The sequence below is a fragment of the Trematomus bernacchii genome, unplaced genomic scaffold, assembly GCF_902827165.1.
Source record: "Trematomus bernacchii unplaced genomic scaffold, fTreBer1.1, whole genome shotgun sequence".
Taxonomy (NCBI): Eukaryota; Metazoa; Chordata; class Actinopteri; order Perciformes; family Nototheniidae; genus Trematomus; species Trematomus bernacchii.
This window is the reverse complement of record NW_022987564.1, coordinates 20,361,353-20,383,529: the sequence shown is the minus strand read 5'-3', so window position 1 is coordinate 20,383,529 and position 22,177 is coordinate 20,361,353. Positions and strand designations below refer to the sequence as shown.

Sequence of the window (22,177 nt, the reverse complement as noted above, 5' to 3'; positions counted from 1 at the left end):
TGGCCCGGAAAGAACCTCGATTTTGGAGAGCCAGAAAACTGTGAAAAAGTACCCTAGTGGAAACGCAACCAAAAACGGGCCGGGCACGGCACGGCACGCTTAAACCGCGCTCCGCGCTGTAGTTGAAATGCGCCATAAGTAATTCATCGATTATGAATAAGTACCTCATACAAACCCAGAAAAAAATCCCTTTAACTTTAACCATCCCTTTAAATTAAACTATTTTCTATGAGTATTTTCAACTATGAGATAAACGATTTCCCTTAACTCTTAAAAAAGGAAAAGGAAAAATGTTTGATGGGGGTCAGTCTGAGATTCTTACAGGTCAATGGTAGAGTTTTAGGAGCTTGGAAAGCAGTAGCCTGCTGACACACCCTGACTGAGGGACAGATGGTTCACTCGCCGAGCCCCATAAGTACCAAAGGACAGAGGGGTCTCCCAAGGACTCTGTGGGGGACCAGAGGTCCCACTAAAGCTTTAAAGTGCTAAAACCAATAGGACATCTTATATCTCACTCACATCAGTATTGTAGTAAGTACTGTTCTTAAATCAAATCTTAAGCCACTACAATAAAAGTACCCCAAAGTAGGTAAAACTGACCATCCTGAGCAGCTACAGGATTACAGTACAGATTAATGTAAATTAGTCAATGTAATTGCCATTACTCCAGTATTTATACATGTTTTACATATTGGGGCTACTGTAAGGTCAGCAGTGTAAGTAGACTTTTAGAAACTGCTTCTACAGTCAGGTGTAAGAACATTTGACTATTATTCAGCTGTTGTTTAATATAGACAGTGTCAGTGAACTTTGATGACTCAGTTTTTGGTAATTAGCTAATTCCTTCGTTGCAGAGAGTTAGATTAGAGGCCTGACACCAGTCTGATGCCTGTATGGTAATTACAACCTTTGGTCAGGAGACATTAGCTTAGCATAAACACTGAAAACAGAGGGAAACAGATAATTCTAGCTTTTGCAAATCTTTTTTTTTTTTTATCAACGACTTTTAGAAGTCCTGATAGGCACATCAATATAACCCTTTGGACAGAACCAGGCTAGCTTTTTCCAGTCTTTATGCTAGGCTAAACTAAACTGCTGCTAGCCAAGTTTTATACACAACATGAGCAGGGACGTGCGGTCAGGGGAGGCAAGTGAGGCAGTGCCTCAGCTGTCAGTAAAAATACAAATAATAAAATGAAATAAATATGAACATTTCTCCACTGGTCTGTGCTATAAATGTATTTTTTGTATGATTCCAATAATTTCGATCATTTTTATAGTAAAAATCGCTGAAATGGCGTATTTTCTGTTCCCATACGGTGGGAGATGCGAGCTGAGGCAGCGACGAACTTACCCCTAGATTCCACCGGGTCCGTCTGCGTCGCGTTACGGCCGTGTTACGGCTGCGCTGCGGCGTTCGCAAAGATCGCGGCCACTCTAGTCAATGGGTGCTATTCCACCAGACGCTCCGCGTTACGGCCAGAAGCGTCCCAGAAGCGTCTCGGCGCTGGGCTCCGCTCAAAATAAGATTCAAGTCAATTTTTCGACGTGACGCGAGGCGTTGCAGAGGCGCCGGGCAGGAAGTGGACCGGTCAGAGCATCCGGCCCATCCCCAAAATAAACTAATTTTGCAGACCCTATCCCTCCGTTGTCTTTCAAGTAGGAGGAGAAATGCCAGCGTTCTCCTCCGGTTTACAGGCACTGTGTAAATTATATATATAGAATAATTATGATGATGAATGCATTTTTTTTACCACTAAAATACAGCAACACATCTTTGATTCATGTCGTTTATAACTGGAATATTACAATTATTATTAACTTTGTCTGCACAAAGTAGCCTGTCCAGGAAATATGCCCAAATCAACAAAAACTGCGAGCCGGCAGGCAAGACGCTCCGCTTCTGAAATGCTTCTGAAACGCGCCCGGTAGGGTATGACGCTGGAGGAGGCCGGAACCCATGGGCCGGACCAAAACCGCGGCGCAGCCGTGACGCGACGCAGACGGACCCGGTGGAATCGAGGGGTGAGCCTCACCTCGGATTGCGCAATCCCGCTCAAACTAGGTTGAGCGCATGCATTTGGCACGTGCCTGTTGCACTCTGTATGTCGCCAATATAATGTTTCCAGAGACTTTACTATGCGTCCTGACTTTCCATAGTCTAGCTAATGAATGTAATGTATGTGTGTCACTGTGTGACATTTTTAGTCTTGCTGATGTGACATAAAAGCACAGTAAAAAGACACAAGGTGAGGCAGACAGTACTCTGCCGCACTGAAGGGGGCGTACGTGAGCCCACAGGTTCTTGTTGCTACTGTTATTCTACGCAGAGACGGTAGACGCAAACAACAAGCTAGCTAAAATCACAAAAAAAGTAATAGAGATTTTTGTCCAGAAGGATAGGTGCATGGACTTCATCTTCAAGTAAAGGTAAGACCACAATTTGAAAAATGGGTTCTTACTAAGAGAGAACAATCCAATATTTAAATAAAAATGTTTGGTATTCTTTTGTTGAACGGTCTGTTTAAATTAATCGAAGCATCAGACTAAAAAAGCTTTTGAAAATAACAGAATATTTCGATTAAGGTCAAAATATAATAATATTTGTAAATCTGACTCTGAAAGAGTCAGTGCCTCACCAGCCATGAACCTCACCGCACGTCACAGAATATGAGGGGTATAACCCTAACCCTAATCTTGAGAAGAAAGTTAATATGTGTATTTCCCAAAGTGGCAAATATTTGTTTTAAGTTACATTTTGAGGGCAGGCCCTTTACTTTTGAGTATTTTTGTGGAAGGCTGCACAAATCCTAAAAACACGGACATGAGTCAGCAACTACCCCACACGTGATTTTGAAGCTTAGCTTGTTTTTAAGTAACAAGCTACAAGTAACTACTTCTGGCAATTGGATTTAACAATCATAAGGGAACCAGAGTGACGGTAACTTTAGGTACGGCCTACAAAAAAACATTATTCCTGCAGCACTTTATCACTGCTTAAACTAAAGTAAAGTGAACCCATCTTACAACACTATTTTAAGTATGGAGCAGTTTACATTTCATATCAATAAAAATCTTGGTTTGAATCTGCTGCGGTTTCTCCAAATATGTTCTGATCGGTAAGCGTTCAGGCTGATGGCATGTTGATTCCGAGTGAGCCACAGTAAAAACCAATCTCCCCCCTGATGTAACTGTAATCCCCTGCATGTGACCTCCACTCGCCCCGATGACGTAGGGATGCTGAAAACCTGCAGCGCTCTCCAAACCAGTGCCTGCCCTGAGAGGATTTAGAGGGAAAAACAACACAGCAGCTCCGGGACACATATTATATTCCCACTGCTAAATCCTCTCCAACTCATTACCAAATCCTCGCTGCAGGGCAGCTAATCTCTAAAGAGAGACAGACCAGGTGCCCGTCCTTTTCTAATGGAATTGCACGCCGGTTTAAGTGATTGCATCAACAATTGCCAGTCCCGATAAATTAGATTAGAAGTAACCAAGAAACTTCATCATAATCCAAAACAAACGTTGCGTGAAAAGAAATGATTTGCATACATTGTAGCTACTCGACTGATTGCAATATTTATGTCCGCCAGTCTGTTCACAGAGCTTTTCACAGCGAGGAAGGCTTGTGATTGGAGCTGTCAGAGAAGAAAATGATTGGGAAAAAATGTGTGGAGGAAAAAGCCTGGCAGCGTGAAGCGGCTGGGGATGTGATGAGGAAACAATTGGGAGAATAATTGTTGTGCCTGTGAAAATGGAAACGCTGCCATCAAACTAAACCTATCACAGAATATAAAAATACATAATGGATGAAAATATTCTGCTTTGGTGAATCCAAATGTCCTCGTTTGATCTGATGATAAGGAATGTGTGTGTGAAATATTCACTGATGGAGAGGATAGGCTTTGAGCTGCATTGATGTCACAATTAATGTATAAACCATAGCTTTTACATCAATGATTAAAGGATTACATTTTAATAAATACTTCAGCGTATGTGCATTAATCTGGTGGTGTCCAGTCTATCATGGAGCAGCTGATGGTCTCTGCTGAGAGAACAGATAAGAGTCAGAGGATAAGATACTTTTTCAGCATTTAAATAAACAAATCTCAGTCATTTGCTTGAGCACGAGTTCCCTCTGCAGCTGGTTAGCTTTCAGAGTTCTGACTGCTTTCTGACCAAATCAGAAGCCCTAGATTAGATTCACATTTAACTTTGATTTGCCACCAAACACAATTTGCCATCAACACAGGACACAAGAGCAAAAGGGGCGGAGGACAGTTATTCCTCCAGGAGGTTTACTTTCACTTTACTCGTCTAATGACTCTCAAAATAACTGAGCACAACAAAAGTGCTGGAGAAAAAATGTGCACAGCTGCTGATTTATAGGTCACCTAGTTAGGAGAACCTGAAGGCACAAAGCATTGTGGGTAAAGTCTTGAAGTTAAGATCATGTTCTTAGATTTTTCATTTACAGTAAGTATTTGAGTTCCCGATCATTTGTATTGGTAGCTCTTGCATATAGTTTAACAGGCGCTTAGATCTAACTGCACTTCAATGACGGTGCCAGTGACACATCCCAAAACAATCCAGGGCTGTGTCCAATGTAGTCTCTCATTAAACTTGTCCCTACTCACTAGGGAGTTCTATTTGGACGATATAGAGCGAAGCAGAAAGTAGTCCTAAACCCCTCAAATGACTTTTTTCCCTTTGTGGACATTTGTTTTCTGCTGTGCTGCTTTGCTGAAAATGATTTTCCCAAACACAACCTGTGGATTTGTCTCCATCCTGCTGCACTCTATTAAAAAAAGAAAATTGAAACTTCTCCAGTCAAACAATACCTGTTTTTAAAACCTTTTGAGGATGTAGCTCACAGGCACACTATTACAAGCTTTGTTTGAATTTGAGCTCAGTTTAAATACATATAATAATTATATGAGAATGTGTTTGTGTAAAAAATAATTTGGATGGGGAGGGGGTTTCATCTGACAAAAGTGATTGCTTACAATTACAGGATGGGTATTGAATGACAATAGAAACAATTAGTATTGGTATTATTTTAAGGGTACTGGTATGTGTAGGCCTACTGTATCGTAATGATTTAAATGGTAATTAGCCCTCAACAGAACTACAAAAAGACTAACTCACTATATTGTGTACAATAGTGCAATAGAGTGATTTCAGACATAGCCTCGGAAATACAGTTTAAAAATGTAACAGATAGTAAGGCGCCCAAATTATTTTCTATTCAGTTCCACAGTATTGCCATTTCCAATAAATGCGATTGAAGACAACTTTTGGCGATAACTGCCTCAAAGCATCTAAGGTCCACACGAACCACTCAAAAACGATGGAGACGCTGTAGTACATATGCCGGGCCTTAAGGTGGCGCTGTACTTTCGCCACAAAATACACCAAAAGCGCGAATAAGACCGATGACGATTATTATTATTATATTATTATTGTTGCTGATGGGTTGTGGTAGAGGGAGCTGTAGATTTTGCACTCAAATCTGTGTCATGGTCAGTAGCGTCTGGAGCACGAACGCAACCCTGTGATCCGCCATTATTGTTGTTGTTGGCAAAACGCATCAGCAATGACGCGGGGTGAGCAGGAGAGGTGGGGAGAGGCGGGGCTATGGCGTCATCGATTCAGGAAATGATCGTATAGAGGGCGTACACAACGGAGCCGCAAAGCGTTTCGTCTCCAGACTTACCCACTTTGGGGAGCCGTTTCAAAGTGTATCGTTTTCGTGCTCCGAAGCCGCGGCTCCGTTTCGGCTTCGTGTGGACGAACCGTCTATACGATAAAGAACGTTAGCGGATACAACTGATATCGTCTCCGTGTTGACGGGGCCTAAAAGTACTCAGTTAAAAAATCCAACAGTTCGGTTTTCTTCTGGGAAACATTTCACCTTTCATACAGGATCTGTCCCCCTGACAGCCGTCATTTTGACTTCCTCCAGACCGTTCACACGTGGATGTCACCTGGGGGGGCGATTGCGGTCACATTGCAGCCATGTGAGAATACAAGAGTTTAGAGGATGAAATGTGTGAATTGGTGACAAAGCATCTGAGAGGGGAGGTGTGAGGCGGCTTTGTAAGTAGCCGGTAAGTGCTGCTCTCTGGCCCCAATCTGGTGACGCTCACACAGAGAAATGGAGTGAATCCTTGTGCTTTGAAACATGATTCACACAGACTTGTTATCATCTTAAAAGGCAGTGAGAAAACCAGACCACAGCAAACAAAGCAGAGGTGAATTTGCACAGATCACGCTGCAATAACACTGTGCACATTCATTTTTGCAGTTAGTTATTTTAGGTTTCAGAGTGTTGATTGAAGAGGTGCACGGCGGCTCTGAAGTGCTATATTGACACTAAAAGGTGTGAATGTATTTAAACACCGCGCCGTGTCTCAGAGTTGTTAAATTAACAACAAGAGGTTAGTGGTGAAAGTTATAAAGATACTCAAAGTACATTCTGTTTTCACATTATGCAAATCATACACATTCAAAATAAACACACACAAGTCTCACTAAGGCGCTGTGGAAAGAAATGATGAAAACTGGCAGCAGACGACATAATTAAGCTCTCAGACTGAATTTTTAAATGAGATACAAAGACTTTATATCCAATCTGAAATATCCAACATTGGAGAAAAAAACATGTCGCTGGCAGTTAAGTATACTTAAAGCTGCAGTGATAATAGTGGATGTTATCATTGATTTTCTATTAATTTAAACCTCAAAGTGTGTTGACAGGTCTATACTGCATTGCAGAGGAGAACACATTTGTATAAAGCTTTTGTGGCTTCAGAAGTAAAGTGAAATGATAAATTGCCGTGGGTAATGTAGGCGCCAGGAAGAAGACAAGGACAAATAATGTGTGGAAATGCTGCATCAATGTGGTTTCGGAATAATTGTTAAAACAAGTTCTCAACTGGGAAATATATTAGGCCTATATATATTCACATTAAATCAGAGCATCAACAAGGAAAGAGAAAGGAAATTGCAATTATTCATGTATCGCGCAAAAATATTTCGCTCACATATAATTTGGATTATGGAAGGTTGATGGTTAGTTGCTGTCCATGTAGAATGCCCTGGATTAGTTTATTTAAATGTATCTTTTAGCATAAACCCATGTGATAAGTCATGTAAAGCAATATTTTTCTAGTTTTAGGGAGTGCACTGGTGTGGCAATGCACCTTCTTTGTAGTATTCATGTTGTTTCCACATTATAACCAAAGCCTGTGAACATACGTCGGAGAACGACTTCCAAACTGGAGAGTTGGGATTATCTGAGGAGCATGTGAATTCATAATGAGGAAGAAATTAGCTGACCTGACCTCTGTAGGTCCTCTCGTCGTCCTGGGCCTTATGCTACATTAGCTGCTACCAGTGGCGCCCCAAGACACTCTGGACATGACATGTTGTCGTTGCTGTGGACCTTTTTAAATCGACCTTCTTTGGGGCCCCCTTCTGGTTCGAGGCCCCAAGCAGTTGCCTGCCTTGCCTGTCGGCAAATGGCGCCCCTGGGTGCTGTTGGGGAATAATTTGCCCTGCATGTCCTCCTTCGCCCTCTGACGCAGCTGACCAACCTTGAGCAGCCGTTATCTCCCATAAGGCGGGGCTGCCCTAGCATATTGTTGATGTTGCCAGTTTATGACCGGGCAACTCTCTGTCAGAGATAGTTATTGTTGTGGGACACCTGGAACACATCCTTCTCGGGGTGTAGTAGATGACCCCGAGCCATAAGCGACAACAAATGTGATTCAGTGTCCTCAGCTGTTTAGTCTATCTATTGAAGAATGTTAATTATTACACTCTGAGTTAAAACCTCGAGCTACAGGAGGGTTCTTCAGAATTGATTGTGGCATCTCAACCGTGTGGTCAAACCGTGGCCCGTGACATGTCGTGTGAATTCTCCGGCCGAAGCTCCAAATAAACCATCAGTGTTTGCCATCAAAGCTCCAGCTCTCCTCGTGTCTCTCTTGCGGCTTTCACACCAGCGCTTTTCCCTTTCTAGCTCCTAGCGAGAGCTTTTCTGGTTCAGCTCCCGTTTCCCTTTTCAGCTCCCGCTCTGTTCACACTGCCCAGAGCTGCCGAGAGATTTTCTCCCACAACAACGGGGGGGGACTGCGTCGGGTCGACGATCGTGTTGCTTTTAATCATACGAAGCCAGATTAAATTAAATAACGACTTCTCCAACCTTATACTTTTCTCCAGAGTGCCGTGGTTCATTGTTTATTAATGTGTTTCAGCATTTACCGACCGCTGCAGTGCTGGCTGCTTTTCAACGGGAGTGTATTCTCCCGTTAGCTCCGGGTTAGCTCACACGGCTCTAAAGTATTCACTGTCTGACTGTCACACAAGCAGCTGATACATATCCCCAGTTCCCCTTAAGTGAATGTGTGTCAGTCTGAATTGACACTGTTTGGCATCACAACGCTGTTATGAAAGTTCTTCTGGTATAACATGGGTGATGTTAGCATAGCAACCGAAGCTAAACGGACTACTTGCTAAGCCGTTTCTCCAGGCACTTTTTACCGGCGTATTTTTCATTATGATTCTACTTGTGATAGTCGGACATGACAACCTGTACAGCCCATGTATTAATTCCATCCGATAGCTGCTATAATAACAAACCAAACGTCTGCCTGCTCTCCACAATGATCAATAACAGCGAACGGATGGTCAAAGTAAGGTTTCCTGCACGCCCTCGACGTAAGAGACGTAAGCGACGCCGCGTCATAGCTCCAAAGCTCTTGCCTCTGGACCGACAACTTTTTGGAGCTGGAAGTGAACCGCATTCCGGAGCTATGACGCGCCACGCCGCTGCGGTGTGAACAGGAAAAACCGGCGCTTTTCAGGCTCTAGCTCCAGCAGGAGCTGGAAAAGCGCCGGGTGAAAGGGCATCTGAGTCCTGACTCCTATTGCTTCAGAAGTTTCCCCCACAGGTGCTACTAGCATAGCAAGCCTGAAACCTATTGTTAGCACTCAAATTGTACTGTGGGTTAAAGTAAGTGATGAAATAAAAATATGATATATGGTTCTGCTAAGTTAAAAGCTAAGTTGATGGAGTTAAATAAAATAGTACAACAACAGAGAAACCCTGGGATAGACAGGCACATTACAGACAGGACTAAAAGATGGCAGGTGAAGAGCAGCAGGTGATTAGGTTGATTACACACAGGTGGGTCAACAGAGCGGGATAAAAAAATCACAAAAGGGCGGGAAAACACAAAAGACAGGAAGTAAAACCAGACATTAAGACAAGGATCTTACAAAATAAAACAGGAAACACAAAAAACAAGATCATAACAGGAGTACTCCTTTTATTAGAGACTATTTACCTTCTGTCGAACACTGGCCACTATGGAAAGTTGAAACTAGGCGCTATGGGATAGATGCTAAATGCTAAACTGTTTAGCAAGTATTTACTGTAAAGGAAGAGGACTAAATAACCAATAAACAACAGTGTTTACCTATATGTTAGCTAACATTAGCCATCACAATAGCCCTCCAAGCTAGCTGTCAGATATCATGCCAGCTAACACTAGCTTAGTTTCTCACAATAATAATTGTTGAGCCAGTATTTTGATTTATAAGAAAAGGCCACCTAATTGTGACGTCTGTAGTCAACGCACTATAAAGGGACTACAATTCCCACGGCGCCTGCGCTAAAGCCACAGTGATGGGCAACCTGTTTGAGAGACGCCGTCGAGGAACAGTTTTTAACCGTACACGTACTACATTACATTACATGTCATTTGTTAGACGCTTTTATCCAAAGCGACTTACATACATTCAGTACTGTGGACAGTCCCCACAGGAGCAATTTGGGGTGAAGTGTCTTGCCCAGGGACACTACACATACACATACAAATCGTACAAGTACCCTTTAAGTTATGAAGTTATATAAGCATTATTAAGAAAGAAAGAATACCTAAGTTGTTCATTATTTTATTTAAGTTTTGCTTATTTCTTTTGAACATTGTAAAGGCCTATTTTCTTTGTTGCATGTGCAAAGGTTTGTTATTTTGATCAAAAACATCATCTAAACCATCGGAGGCCAAGCAACTCTTCAAACTGTAAGTAATTTAAAGGAAAGAAAACGAGTTAGAACGGTCTGTTTAAGGCGCCTAGTGGCTTGATGGAAAGACAAGGCCACGACAATAATAGCTTGCACATTTTACACAGGGAAACATTTGTAATTGGGTTTGTGCAAGCAGAGGTGGGTTGTGACTCTTGTATAAACATCATTTCTCAATGTCAACTAAAATGTTACCCACCTCCTTTATCGCAGACCGATATCTCAGAATGTGGGCAATTAGGGTAACATTTTAAAAACCATTGACATTCAATTTGTTCGACTGCATTGAACTTATTTGAACATTTTGCCATTCGGAACTTGAGTCCTCAGAAATCCTGTAAATGTGTGCGTTTATCACCCAGCTGATCTGATCCAGAGGACACCAAAGGGACCAGAGAGGAAACAGCTCCTGCGTCACTGAGCCTGGTTCTCTCTGCTGCTGTTTTATACAAACCCCAGAACTTCACCTGAGATTGTAAATGTACAGTATTTATATAGGAAATCCTCTTTATTGCATAACACGAGAGGCTCTAAATGATTTTCATTGCTTAGATTGTCTTTTAAAGCCTCAAAGCCCTTATGAGAACATTATTGTAATCACTGTATAATAGAGTTGTCTACAGCATGTTGTATATTCTTGTGGCAAAGCATTAGGGAGGAATTAACAAACAGAGAGCTCGCTTGAGTAAATTTAGAATAATTTATTTTCATTCTCCTTCTCATTACTTCTGACATGGAATAATTGTCTCAGCCTGCCTTTTTTAAGGTAACAGCATGAGACAAGGTACAATAAAGTATTCATTTTATTAAAGTTCCACTCAAATGTACAAAAATATATCTGGAATTCTTCTCTGGTTGTTTGTATGCATTGTGATGTACAATTTGTCATTCAAAGAGTGCTTTAATTTATGTTTTTGTTTAATCTTCAAATATCTTGTAACATAAAAGCAAACAGTATCATACATGTGTAAGGCAACTTTGCAGTTTTTACAACATAATAATCTCCTAATTTCTCTATTCAACACTTCTGTTATTGTCTGCTGAACATTGCCCTCCTGCAGCTTTATAGTTAAGAAAGCAGACTCAGCTGTACTTTGGAAAAATATTTAAACAATCTAAAGAGCGTGAGGGTGGACCAGTTCCTCAAATGCAGAGCGTCCAGTTCCTGAGGTCAGGTTCTTCTGGTAGAATTGTTAGTTAGCAGGGACGAGCAGGATGAAACCATCTCGACTCTTCTTGAAATCTGCGTTGTTCTGTCCCGGTTTGCTTTCCACGCTGACGCTCTTTGGTTTTCCCCGCATGTGAAGCTGCACAGCCAAGGGACAAACCTTCACTGGAAATGGGACATTTCTTAAACTGAAAGAGAAAAGCAAAGACAAACTTGTATTATTATACTTGATGAGCCTATTCCCTTATCCTCTAAACTGTGTTTTCTCCAGTAAATGCTTTTCAATTCCTCTCACCTTAATCCCATCTAATCCCAAACTAACCACAGGACCCCTTTCATGTGCGTATTTGAGATATTGCGCAGAAATCTTATGTATGTCAATGAGCTTAATGCACTGATGGATAATATGGATTGCAGTACTTTAACATACTGACCTGGTTTACACTTTTGCTGTGACGTTTTTTTGATATATAAGTACATTTAACACTTAGACCACCTAGAAATAAGGACAGAAAAACGATGTTTCCTACTATTAAATGGAGACATGTTACGGACAAGCACCAAAATCAGTTATTTAAATCATCATTAGTGCATTTTTCAGGATATTCATAAATCTTTAGTACATTTTTCAAAACATTCCCCATCTTCAAAAATAAACTGATCAAACAGTGTTTTCTACTTTTATATGAAGACATGTTTAGAAAGCAGTTCCCCTTGTGGATGGCTCCAAAAGTGAGTGAATCCCCATAGACCACTATGTAGAAATGTCTAATGGGTGACAACAAACACATTTTAAGATGCAAAAAAAAAAAAACATTCTCTGTAGGTTAATGTAAGTGCATTGGAATTCTCTTGGCACAAGTCTTTATGAATTCTTATATTTCCTTAACCTAATGACATGTTCCATTGAGGTTAAGGAAAAGTGGTTAGTAAAAGACTTATGACCGGATTTCTTTAGCTGATGTTTAATTCTCTATATGCTAAGGAAAGGAGCTTCAATGCTTTCTATCCTATCTCTTTTAGCATTTTTCAATGCATTTTAAAAAAAGTTTATAAAAAAGAACTAGTGCAGTGGGATTTTCCCAGTTGTCTTTATATAGTCATGAAGTCCGAATGAGTTCTTCTTCTCATTTGCCATTGACCTAATTACCCATTGTTGTCGAGTAAAAGTGGTTAGGAAAAGTCATTATCGCGTCGTTTCGCGTCATCTATCATCGTCATATTGAGTATCCGTGGTATCCAGGTTCAAAAGATCCGTTTAACTTGACAGGTGTGTTTGAATGCCTTGAACCATCGTAAACCCTGAAACGGTTCCTCATGACGACCTGCTGTATTACAATTTGTCAAAATAAAAACATTTGAGGGTATTTGTCCATTAAAACATCTCTAAAGCCCATTAAATACTCAATAAAGCATTGAGTTTTGTATTGATATCCTCACTTGTACATGTGATGGTTTCCACAGAGCACAGTCACATACAGAGTGCAGGTGCTTTGGTGTCAACCCCCCCCCACCCCTCTGCTGACAGTTGGGATGAGGAAGCGTGGCTCTGCTTGCTCGACAGGCCGGGTGCTGCACAGTCAGCTGAAGATGATCTGCTGTGAAGTCGCTGCTTCCTCTGTTCCCTCGGGGATCCTCCGCCGCAGTGACCCCTCAAACACAATCTGGACACATACACACTCTGCAGTGTGTTTCAAAGAGCCTTACCCCGGATCCACCTACGTCACAGCCGGGGCCCAGGAGGCTACATGGCTGATATACCCAATTCTCCCGTAAACAAATACCGATTGTTTTTCTGTTGGTGGACGCACTTGGTTTGAACCCATCTTGAGGACTTTAAAAGCATATGCAGAACCAAGCAGCTATTATTGGAGACCTTTGAATGTTGATAAGCAGAGCTGGCTCATGTATGTAGGCCACCTTGGCAACTGTCGGCCTCCTTTGGCAAGAACGAACTCATAGCGTTTGGAGTGTCCAATTCTCCCCAGACTGACTGCACCTCTTCAAAACACTGGCTGAAAATCAAATGAAGTCCCACTTTTGATAAGTTAATTTATGCAGATTGTATAATGTGTTAGCTGTTATGTAAAAGGATTGGCAATGTGGTTTAATACAGTAGATACACACCAGGTAAGATCATCAGATTGAAACAAATATGAGAATGGAGAGCTCAACAACATGTATACTGAACACTGCTCGTTAAAAACTGCATATTAATACTGCTTCAGCTTGTGAAACGCAGGAGTATAAACTGTACTGTATTGTATATATCATCTTATGATAAGGTTTATTTGTTACATAATTTTTGTATCAATCAATATTAAAACTAGCAACTGTGTGAGCGTCTTGAAGCCTAGTTAATATTGTTAAAAGGAAAAGTACTCAGACAATGTACTGTATCTTCTTTGTGTTAATAAAAGAGCTTTTTTATTTTTGATGGAGATAATCTAACCTTCCCTTTGTGCTATGCTAGGCTTCACATGGCACAGAGCTAATCCGCTTGATTGATAGTTAGGTCCTGGCTTTGTTCTGGGTTTCCTTTTCACAAAGCTAGCATAGAACAGGAGATTTTCCATGCCTTTCTGGAAATACTCTGTTTGGTTTAGGCATGACGCAGATTGCACCGCGGTCACGTAGCTAGGTGGTAACTTGGACGATCCTTGAATTAGTCTGTTGATTATCGCTGTGTCTGCCCTCAATGACAGAACACTGAACAATGTTGTCTCTTGAGAAGTTCCTTCTTCATCAACCTCCGATGTTTGTTTTCTCCATGTTTCATGCCAGCTGCCAACATCATCAACAGGCCAACTTGATTGCCAGGGATTCTTCAACAATGAGCGTTTGTAGTCACTCATGGGCTAATAAGGACATTACACAGATCGAGAGCTGGCAGGGTCAATTCCGTTTGATGTCTGGTCAAGAGGATTCAAACATTTGCATTCTTACTAACAGCCTCCGTCACTAGAGGTTCAACAGGGTTGTTATTTGTGAAAACTCCCTTGAATGCATATGCAATAAGGAGGGAGGCGCACCTTGTAGGCATTTGCGCAAATGACAGTGACTCAAGCCTGGTGCGTCTGTTTGACAAATGCGGTCAGACATGTGTTTGGGGCAGAATGCATCACATTTGGTGCTAAAGCATGACTAAATCTGTCTCTACCCACTTCCTACTGTGCATTTGGTATTTGCATACTTAAGGCACATGACTAGCATGAAAGCAGATTATTGACATAATCAGAGAGAATTTAGTTCTTAAATAACATTTAAAAAGAACTATACATGAATGATTTGTTTTAAAACTGCCTATAAACAACAAGACTCAACTTGCTCTGGTCAAGAGAGGTCTAAGAGATAAAAGATTAAAACAGTTTGTGTAAGAAGATGATGCGCTTGAAGCTTCAAATTCTCTTCAAGCTGCCACATTACATGCTTTCTTAGTGCTCGAAGAATGTAAACACCTTTCCAAATGTGTCACTGTCCATCATCAGTCACACCAACAGGTGTGGCCTTGCTCTTTTTTTCCCACTTGGCCCGAGTGGGCCTCAAACGCAGCCTTGCTGAACCCCTAAACCAGCTGTCCTGTCCTGCAGCAGCGACAAGGCCGACTCAGGAACCCACTGACCCCTGCTGGGTTTTGATTATGTGTGTGATACTGATCTCATCATACCAGCTACCACGAGTGGAATCTGACACCAGAAGAGTGTGTTGGAGCCTGAGGACTGTGGGTGATCAGCTATGAAGACCTGTTGTGCAGGATAGTGAAGCTTTTTGCTGAAGTCTGGAGGCTGAGACTGTCCAGGGCTATGATTAAATACTGCCATTCTTCATGTGACAGCATCAAACACAACTTGGTGTTTACCAAGAGCTCTTACTCTTTACTTAAATGTAATGTAATGTAATCATGTGAATAGACTCATGTGAGCTATGTTACAAATCATTTCTTCCCGCCTTTAACAGGAACATGCCTGCCGACTCTTATGTTTTTATTTCTCTAGTCTTGTTGTGGTTATTTAACATCTTACCAAAAGGACAACAGTTGAAAATTAGCCTGCTGGCTAATACTGGCACGTTTACAGCAATGTTGATCAATGTGCACTGTCCTTTAAATAAATAAACAAACAAACAAAACAAACAAACTAGAGAACATCTTATTTACTGTGGTGATCTGCACTTCACCATATTTGCCGTGTTTCAACATTATCGTAGAAAATGGAAGTTGGGGTTAATCAATGCAGATATTATGCTCAACGTACAACAAATTAAATGTTTTAGCTGCAAAGCTTTCAAGAGTGTCTTAATCCAAAACAATAACAGCATCTGTCATTTTTTAAAGTCTTTCTTCTGACTATGTGAACATCTCAGAGATGAAGGTGAAACATGACAATGTTTAAATGCTGCCAGACCTCCAGTGAGGAGTTTGGGATGGATGTCACCGTACACTGTGGTGTGCATCCCGTCTATAACCAACAATCAACATCTTTTAACCATGACAGCAACTGCTTCCTGAAAAATGTGTTTTTCTTTAGGACTTGAGGGTTTTCCCATGGGGGAGAAAGAAAGAGATAAGAGATATGTGTCATTTTTACGCCGACACTTTCTTTCCTCTACAGCTGATCAATTTTGTCTTGGTCTTAATCACAATAAATCAAACTGATGAACTAAATGATCTGGACATGTGGCGACTGACAATGATTGCTCGGCTTAAAAGCTCATTGTTAGTATTTCAAGTTTATTTGACTTTCAGTTTACATGCATGGTTGCTGTGAACAGTGATGAAGCATTTTCTTAATTCTAAAAAGGCATTTGGGGGTCAAGACTCAGGCTCTTTTAGTTTCTCAACATGACCCAGGGAAAGGTTTTGAAAGTGCTGTACTGTGTTGGGAAAACAGACATTGATCAGGAATATGATCAGCTGCTGGGCTGTCAGAAGAGGGGGAGGAAAAGAGAGACTCCGTTTATTATTATTATATTATTATATAGAGTCGTTATCAATTTGTTTTAAAGCTCAATAAATAACAAGAAGACCTCTGACCGGCACTTTTCTAATTTTGTCCGGAAGATTTAAACTTTAACGGACATCTTGACCGGCGAAAAAATGTTAACGGAAACTCTGCCGCATGGTTCCCTCGTCCCTTGGAAGAGGTGGAGAGGTGGGTGTTTTTCATCTGTTGGTGGACTACCGGAGAGATTTACAGCAGGAGCACACGCCGTCCACCGCGGAGAATAAACAGAAGGGCAACCATGGCAACCATGCTCCGGGGTCTTCTTCGCTGCTTTTGGTGTATTTTGTGGCGGCAGCAGCGCCACTTACAGGCCCGGCATATGTACTACAGCGTTTCCAGCGGGTCGAGCGGTCTTGTGTGAACGGACACGTTAATTGAGCCGAATGCGTGTGAACGGAAGACTTTTTTGAAAACAAATTCGGTGCGTAAACGCAAACGTACCCGTTTCGTCCTTGTGTAAATGGGGCCTAAGTGTTACATGCCTGAAATAATTTTACACTGTTACCCCCCCTGTCCCTCCTTCCACTGCTTTGACTTGTCTGTGCGATGTCTTTGAATTGTCATATTGTCTTTTTGTACATTTGTCCACAGTGGTGGACAAATATATGTATTATATCACAAGGGTATGATTATTGATCCATTGATGTGTTCATCATTTTACAGATGGCAAATCCATAATAGTACATTATAATTTATTAGTTGATTTATTTTAGCATTGACAATATTAACCTGCAAAAGTAAAAAGTAACTAATCTTGATTTCAGGTATACATTACATGTAGTGCAGTGTAAAGTACAATGTTTGCTTCCAAGATATAGTGGAGTATAAGTATGAAGTAGCATGACATGGAAATACTCAAGTAAAGTTATGTTAAACTTGTAAAAAAGTGTTATGTTAAAACATCTTGTGGTTTTGAACAGTTGGTTTTGTGCTAGACTATCTCTTGGCTGGTACTTCCTGGAGTACATTGAACGCAAACGCAATATTGGCGGGTACAAGTATTGGCAGTTTTATACTTATATAATGATTTAATAAAATACAAACCGGACCTTTATATTTCTCTTGCTAAATGTTGACATTAATAACTTACAGTAAGATAGGGACAAGTATCTGCTAAATTGTTATTTCATGAAGCTCATTGCACATCAAATCCGCTCGGCTTAATCCAGGTAGAGCAGCAATAACACGACATGACAATGTGATGATCCACAGCAATCTATCAGGTTAGCAAAATCTTTCTCTCTTTCTTCAGGTTTCACAACGTGCGCTGAGTGAGTGAGGTGAACTCAGAAACAATAAGCACAGCTCTGTAAAAGCTATAAAGATACAAAGACACACTTTTAAGTGCATTTGAAGAACAGTAGGATCAGTAAGTGAGCTGAGGTAATTATGGCTGTACTATAATGAGGACGGGGGTTGAAAAGTATGTGTATGTGCTCTAGACAATTAAAGCCCCTGTTGAGTGCAGGTTTTATAAAGAAATATCCCATCCAAATTCAGAATGGCTTAAAGGGGACCTATCATGCAAAATGCACTTTGTGATGTCTTTTATACATACATATGTGTCCCCGGTGCGTCGGGGAACTCACGCAGCGTCAGAAAATAAAACCCTCTCTCTTTTCCTCCGTACCCAAATCTTTTAAAAACAGGGGTACAACGAGCGGATACAGATTTGCTGCCGATCTGACGTCAAATCGGCGGCGGACCCACAGAAAGTTGCTATCAGAAACAATGCCTGACGTGTTTTGGACGTAATCTCGTCTTTGTTTACATTAGCAAGCCTCGCTAACACTCAGAGCTAACCTGTACTGGAGAGCACATGTGTTTAAAAAGCAGGAAATAAAAAAAGAACTCGCCTTGTGATAAACCTGCAAGAGAAAAAGCATTTGAGCTCCATACTGTTTCAGAAATAATCCTTGACGTGGTTTAAACAGGATGGCGTTTTATCACAGCAGAATTTAACTTTATCTCCGGTAGAATTCTGATCAGGCATTAGCTCCGCCTCCTCTTCTTTCTTTTTTTCAAGCTAAGGACACAAAATCCGCGTTTCTTTAACAGGGCTTCAAAAGAGGGGTTTGAGCAGTATGAGGGATGGCTACAATGGGTGATCTGTTTGGTATTTTGAAAAAAAAACTTCACAGACATGTTTCCAATATAGCATAATAGGTCCACTTTAAGAATTCAGTCATTAAATTAACTACAAAGTCTACAGAAGATAAAAAGTAACACGGGTCATAGAAATGTATATATTTAAAAAAATAATTCAATACCAGTCAAGTCTCATAAACTTCAATCTGTTGAGAGATTGATTTGAAGCTTCAAAATGTCGTTCAGTAATTTGAACTCACACTATCTGATTTATACACAAAATGGGTTCATAACAGATTGGATGATGTTTTTCTATTAAAAAAACCATTTAATATGCTAATCAACATGACAACCAGCATGTTGTGTTTAACCAGCCCTTATGGCTGAGCTAAAAACACCCATGTGCATTGATTCTTTATGTTGATGCATATGAAACGGATTTCACAAGAAGGTCCAGGCGGACATGATACTGTATAGAGGAAGGATTTAGCGGTATGATGGGATGAGTGCTGTAACTCAGAGTCAGTGAATACTTTACATCATATTTTCCCCATGAGCTCATTCCCCGCACATCAAAGACTCTGGGCTGTGGCGGAGCAGATTTGTATGAAGACATCCTGACTGGTGCCGCGGTTGTTAAATCTAGGGGACTTTCTGTTCGAGCGTCTCAAAGCCTCCTGGGCGGCTGGTGACCTCAAACAGCACACGCATCAAAGGCCTCTTAGTGGATTTAATCTGCGCACACGTGCTGCCTTTAAATCCAGCGCAACAAGCGGATTCCTCAGAGATATTTTCATTCTTAACAGTTTCAAGCAGACAGCAATTCATCAGTAAATATAATATGATCTCAAAAAGACACATGTTGCCAGGCTGATGTTTGGACAGATATGACGAGTTCAGGAACCATCACTAACATGTCCAGATCTCCTGCTGCATAAACACGTCAGATAGCAATCAATCGTCTTCCCCTATAATTGATTTGAGGAGAGGAGAGGCTCTCCCACTGCGAGCTCCCTCACTGTTAAACTGACTTGTTTTTATCTCAGAAATGAATCAATGGTGTTGAGAATGAATCAGAACTGAGGAAAAAGCCAGTGCCAATAAAGAACATGACACACATTTCTGATTCAATTCATATTTAAGACCCCTGCATTGCTTCCTAAAGCATATCTGCTCGAAATCACCGTTCATGCGTTGGCTCTGCTGTTGTTACAGTATGACTAATTCTTTTCCCCATAATGCCCCCCGAGGAGGCTCAAGACGCAGGGTGCAGCTGGTAGAGACGGGCCCACTGCTTCTGATGACGGTGATGGTCATTTTAATAGATGATGAACGCTGTGACGCCGAAGCGGACCCCGTGATGGTCGGCCCCTCCAAGAAATGGAGTGGCCCCGGCCCACGCTGCCATGGCCGCAGATTCTGCTGTTGCCTCAGAGATGGTTGCCAGGCAGCTAGAGGAAGTGCTAATTAAGATTGCGAGGGGGAAATTGCAGGCTTGTGTTGACAAGTGGGTGAAGAGTCGATGGAGAGGGGCAGTGGGATGAAGGGGGGGAGGGGGGGGGCACAAAGTGGAATCTTCTTATGGTCTTTAATAAAGGTCCCATGTCATGGCCATTTCGACTGATCATTATTCCATTGTTGAGGTATACTAGAATAGATTTACATTGTTCTGTATAGTATGTGTATTCACTCTCTGTCCTAAACGGCTTGTTGGAGCTCCTGCCCCCCCCCTCCCTGTAAGCCCAGTGTGCTCTGATTGGTCGGGACGTTGCGAGGCTCGCTGCTCAATGATCTGGCTTACTGGTGTGGTTTCCGGGTCGGCGAGACAGCGCGAAACTCATCCTGAGCACACACAAACACTCACAGCCGAAGTAAAAACAATAAGTGTGGCTTGATATTGAGTAAGAAAAAGGTTTATAACACTGTGAGAATGGGTCTGCGGAGAGCATTTCTCCGCGATCCCAACTCGTCTATTACCAACCAGGGAGCTCTATGCAAGTCAATGGGACTCCCTGTTAGTTAAAAATGAATGCTAAAGGTCCCCCCACTGCGTTTGATAGTGACGCCAAGGGATCCTGGTGTGTGAGGAGCTCCGCGGATTGGTCCATTTTGGTTCCCGGAAGAAACAAATGGAAAAAGAGAAATCTCCAACGAGGCGTTCTGGGGCAGCATAGACAGGTCTTTTCTGTGTTAGAGTTTTACTCGCTACAGGGTGCACTTTGAGGGTCTGTGACTCTGCAGACCGTTTACATGCATAAAAAGCTACATAACACACAAGGGGACGGGTAATAACCGGAAAAGCATGACATGGGACCTTTAAATTCCTTTTTTTTTTATTATTATTTATTTGTTTTATGTGCTCATTAGATGAGAAGATGTCTTTTATTCCTGTCCTTTTGATATAAGGCAGTCAGCAGCGTGTTAGCTTAGCATAAAGACTGGAAAACAGGGGGAAACTGCTAGCCTTACTTATAAAATATGTTTTATTAAGAATGAGTTAAACTAATTATTGCTCTACCAAACAAATTCCACCTTCCAGAAACTCTAAAGCACAATTATATCCCTTTTAAAAAGCTTAGATTTAGGAGCTTTAGCAGTGAAGTAGCAGATTGACTGAACCCCCCTCCCTTAACAAGCCTGTAGAGAACCTAGTCTAGCCTTCAAGTAACGTCAAAACATGAAAAGCCCTAGTTAGACTTTGGTTTAGGAAATATTCGCTGCTGTAAATACATGGCAGGCTCATGCTGAGTCAACACAAAAAAACAGTCTAAGTTTCAGGTTTTTATACATTAACAAAAGACATTTGTAATTACTTATATATAACATTTCTTCCAATAATTACCCCAAAATCCTACAAAATGGCCCTTAAACTAGAATTGAATTGCCTGTGTTGAGGATAAAACTACAGCTTGATAATTACTAGAAGATATTATTAAATACAATACTAAGCATTGTACTGTAATGAAGGTCACATGGTTTTCCCGCACAGCTCTTGGTATTTGCCAACGGCCAAAATGCCATCATGAAGGACGACTTTTATTAATTTACTGCCCTCTTCCCTCTATATTATGAATCCTGTCTGAATGGGACTTTTGTACGTCACTTATACTGTTAACAGCACATCCAGAGGGAGCGGTAATGCAGTACTTTGTGTTGGTATATGAAGAGAGAATGGGCATAAAGTTTATATGGACTGTCTAGAGTTAGATACATATGTTGGACATTACGGGTCATGGAACTATAACACGCTCAACAACTGTAAAAAAAAAACGGTAGTATTGGCGCTTGTGAGGGCTACAAGCCTCACAAACAAACACACATGCTAAAGGTTATGCTTTTTGTTTTACATCAGACATACACGGACATATTTATTTGAAACAGCTTTATTTTTTCTAGATTGAGTGCACGCAATCTTGTTTAAAATATCTATTGTTAATAGTGTTGTGTGTAATCCTATTGTCAGTGTCTTACAGCTCACCTTGCTCCTGGCAAAAGGCTGAGCTGATGAAAACCACCTGCCTTTATAGATGTGTCAGCTAATTGGACTACGCCATTCCTCTCAAACCCTGAGGGGTGTTTAAAGAGGCCACTCCATTTAAGCCACTCCTTTTTAGAGCCTCTTCCCCCTGCACGCAACAATGGACTGGCCAGTAGTGCTATAAGGCGCTTTCACACCAAGTACTTTTACCGGGAATAGTTCCCGGAAATCTTTAGTTCCGGAACTATCTAGTAGATCGCGTTCACACCGGAATAAGTCCCTGAGGGAGGATTACGCAAATTAAGCCGCTGACGTCACTTCTTCTTCTTCTTCTGCTTTGGGTT

The 22,177-nt window shown here is 41.4% G+C and overlaps 1 protein-coding gene across 1 annotated transcript in view; it reads right to left on the bottom strand.

Annotated features, from left to right (window-relative positions):
- Positions 1 to 10,782: 10,782 nt before the first annotated feature.
- The window catches only part of myo1g (myosin IG), a 63,968-nt gene continuing 52,573 nt past the window's right edge, over positions 10,783 to 22,177 (bottom strand). The window contains exon 22 of the mRNA XM_034124360.1: positions 10,783 to 11,452. Coding sequence (XP_033980251.1) covers positions 11,290 to 11,452 — 163 coding nt within the window. The 3' untranslated portion in view covers positions 10,783 to 11,289. The remainder of the gene's footprint in view (positions 11,453 to 22,177) is intronic.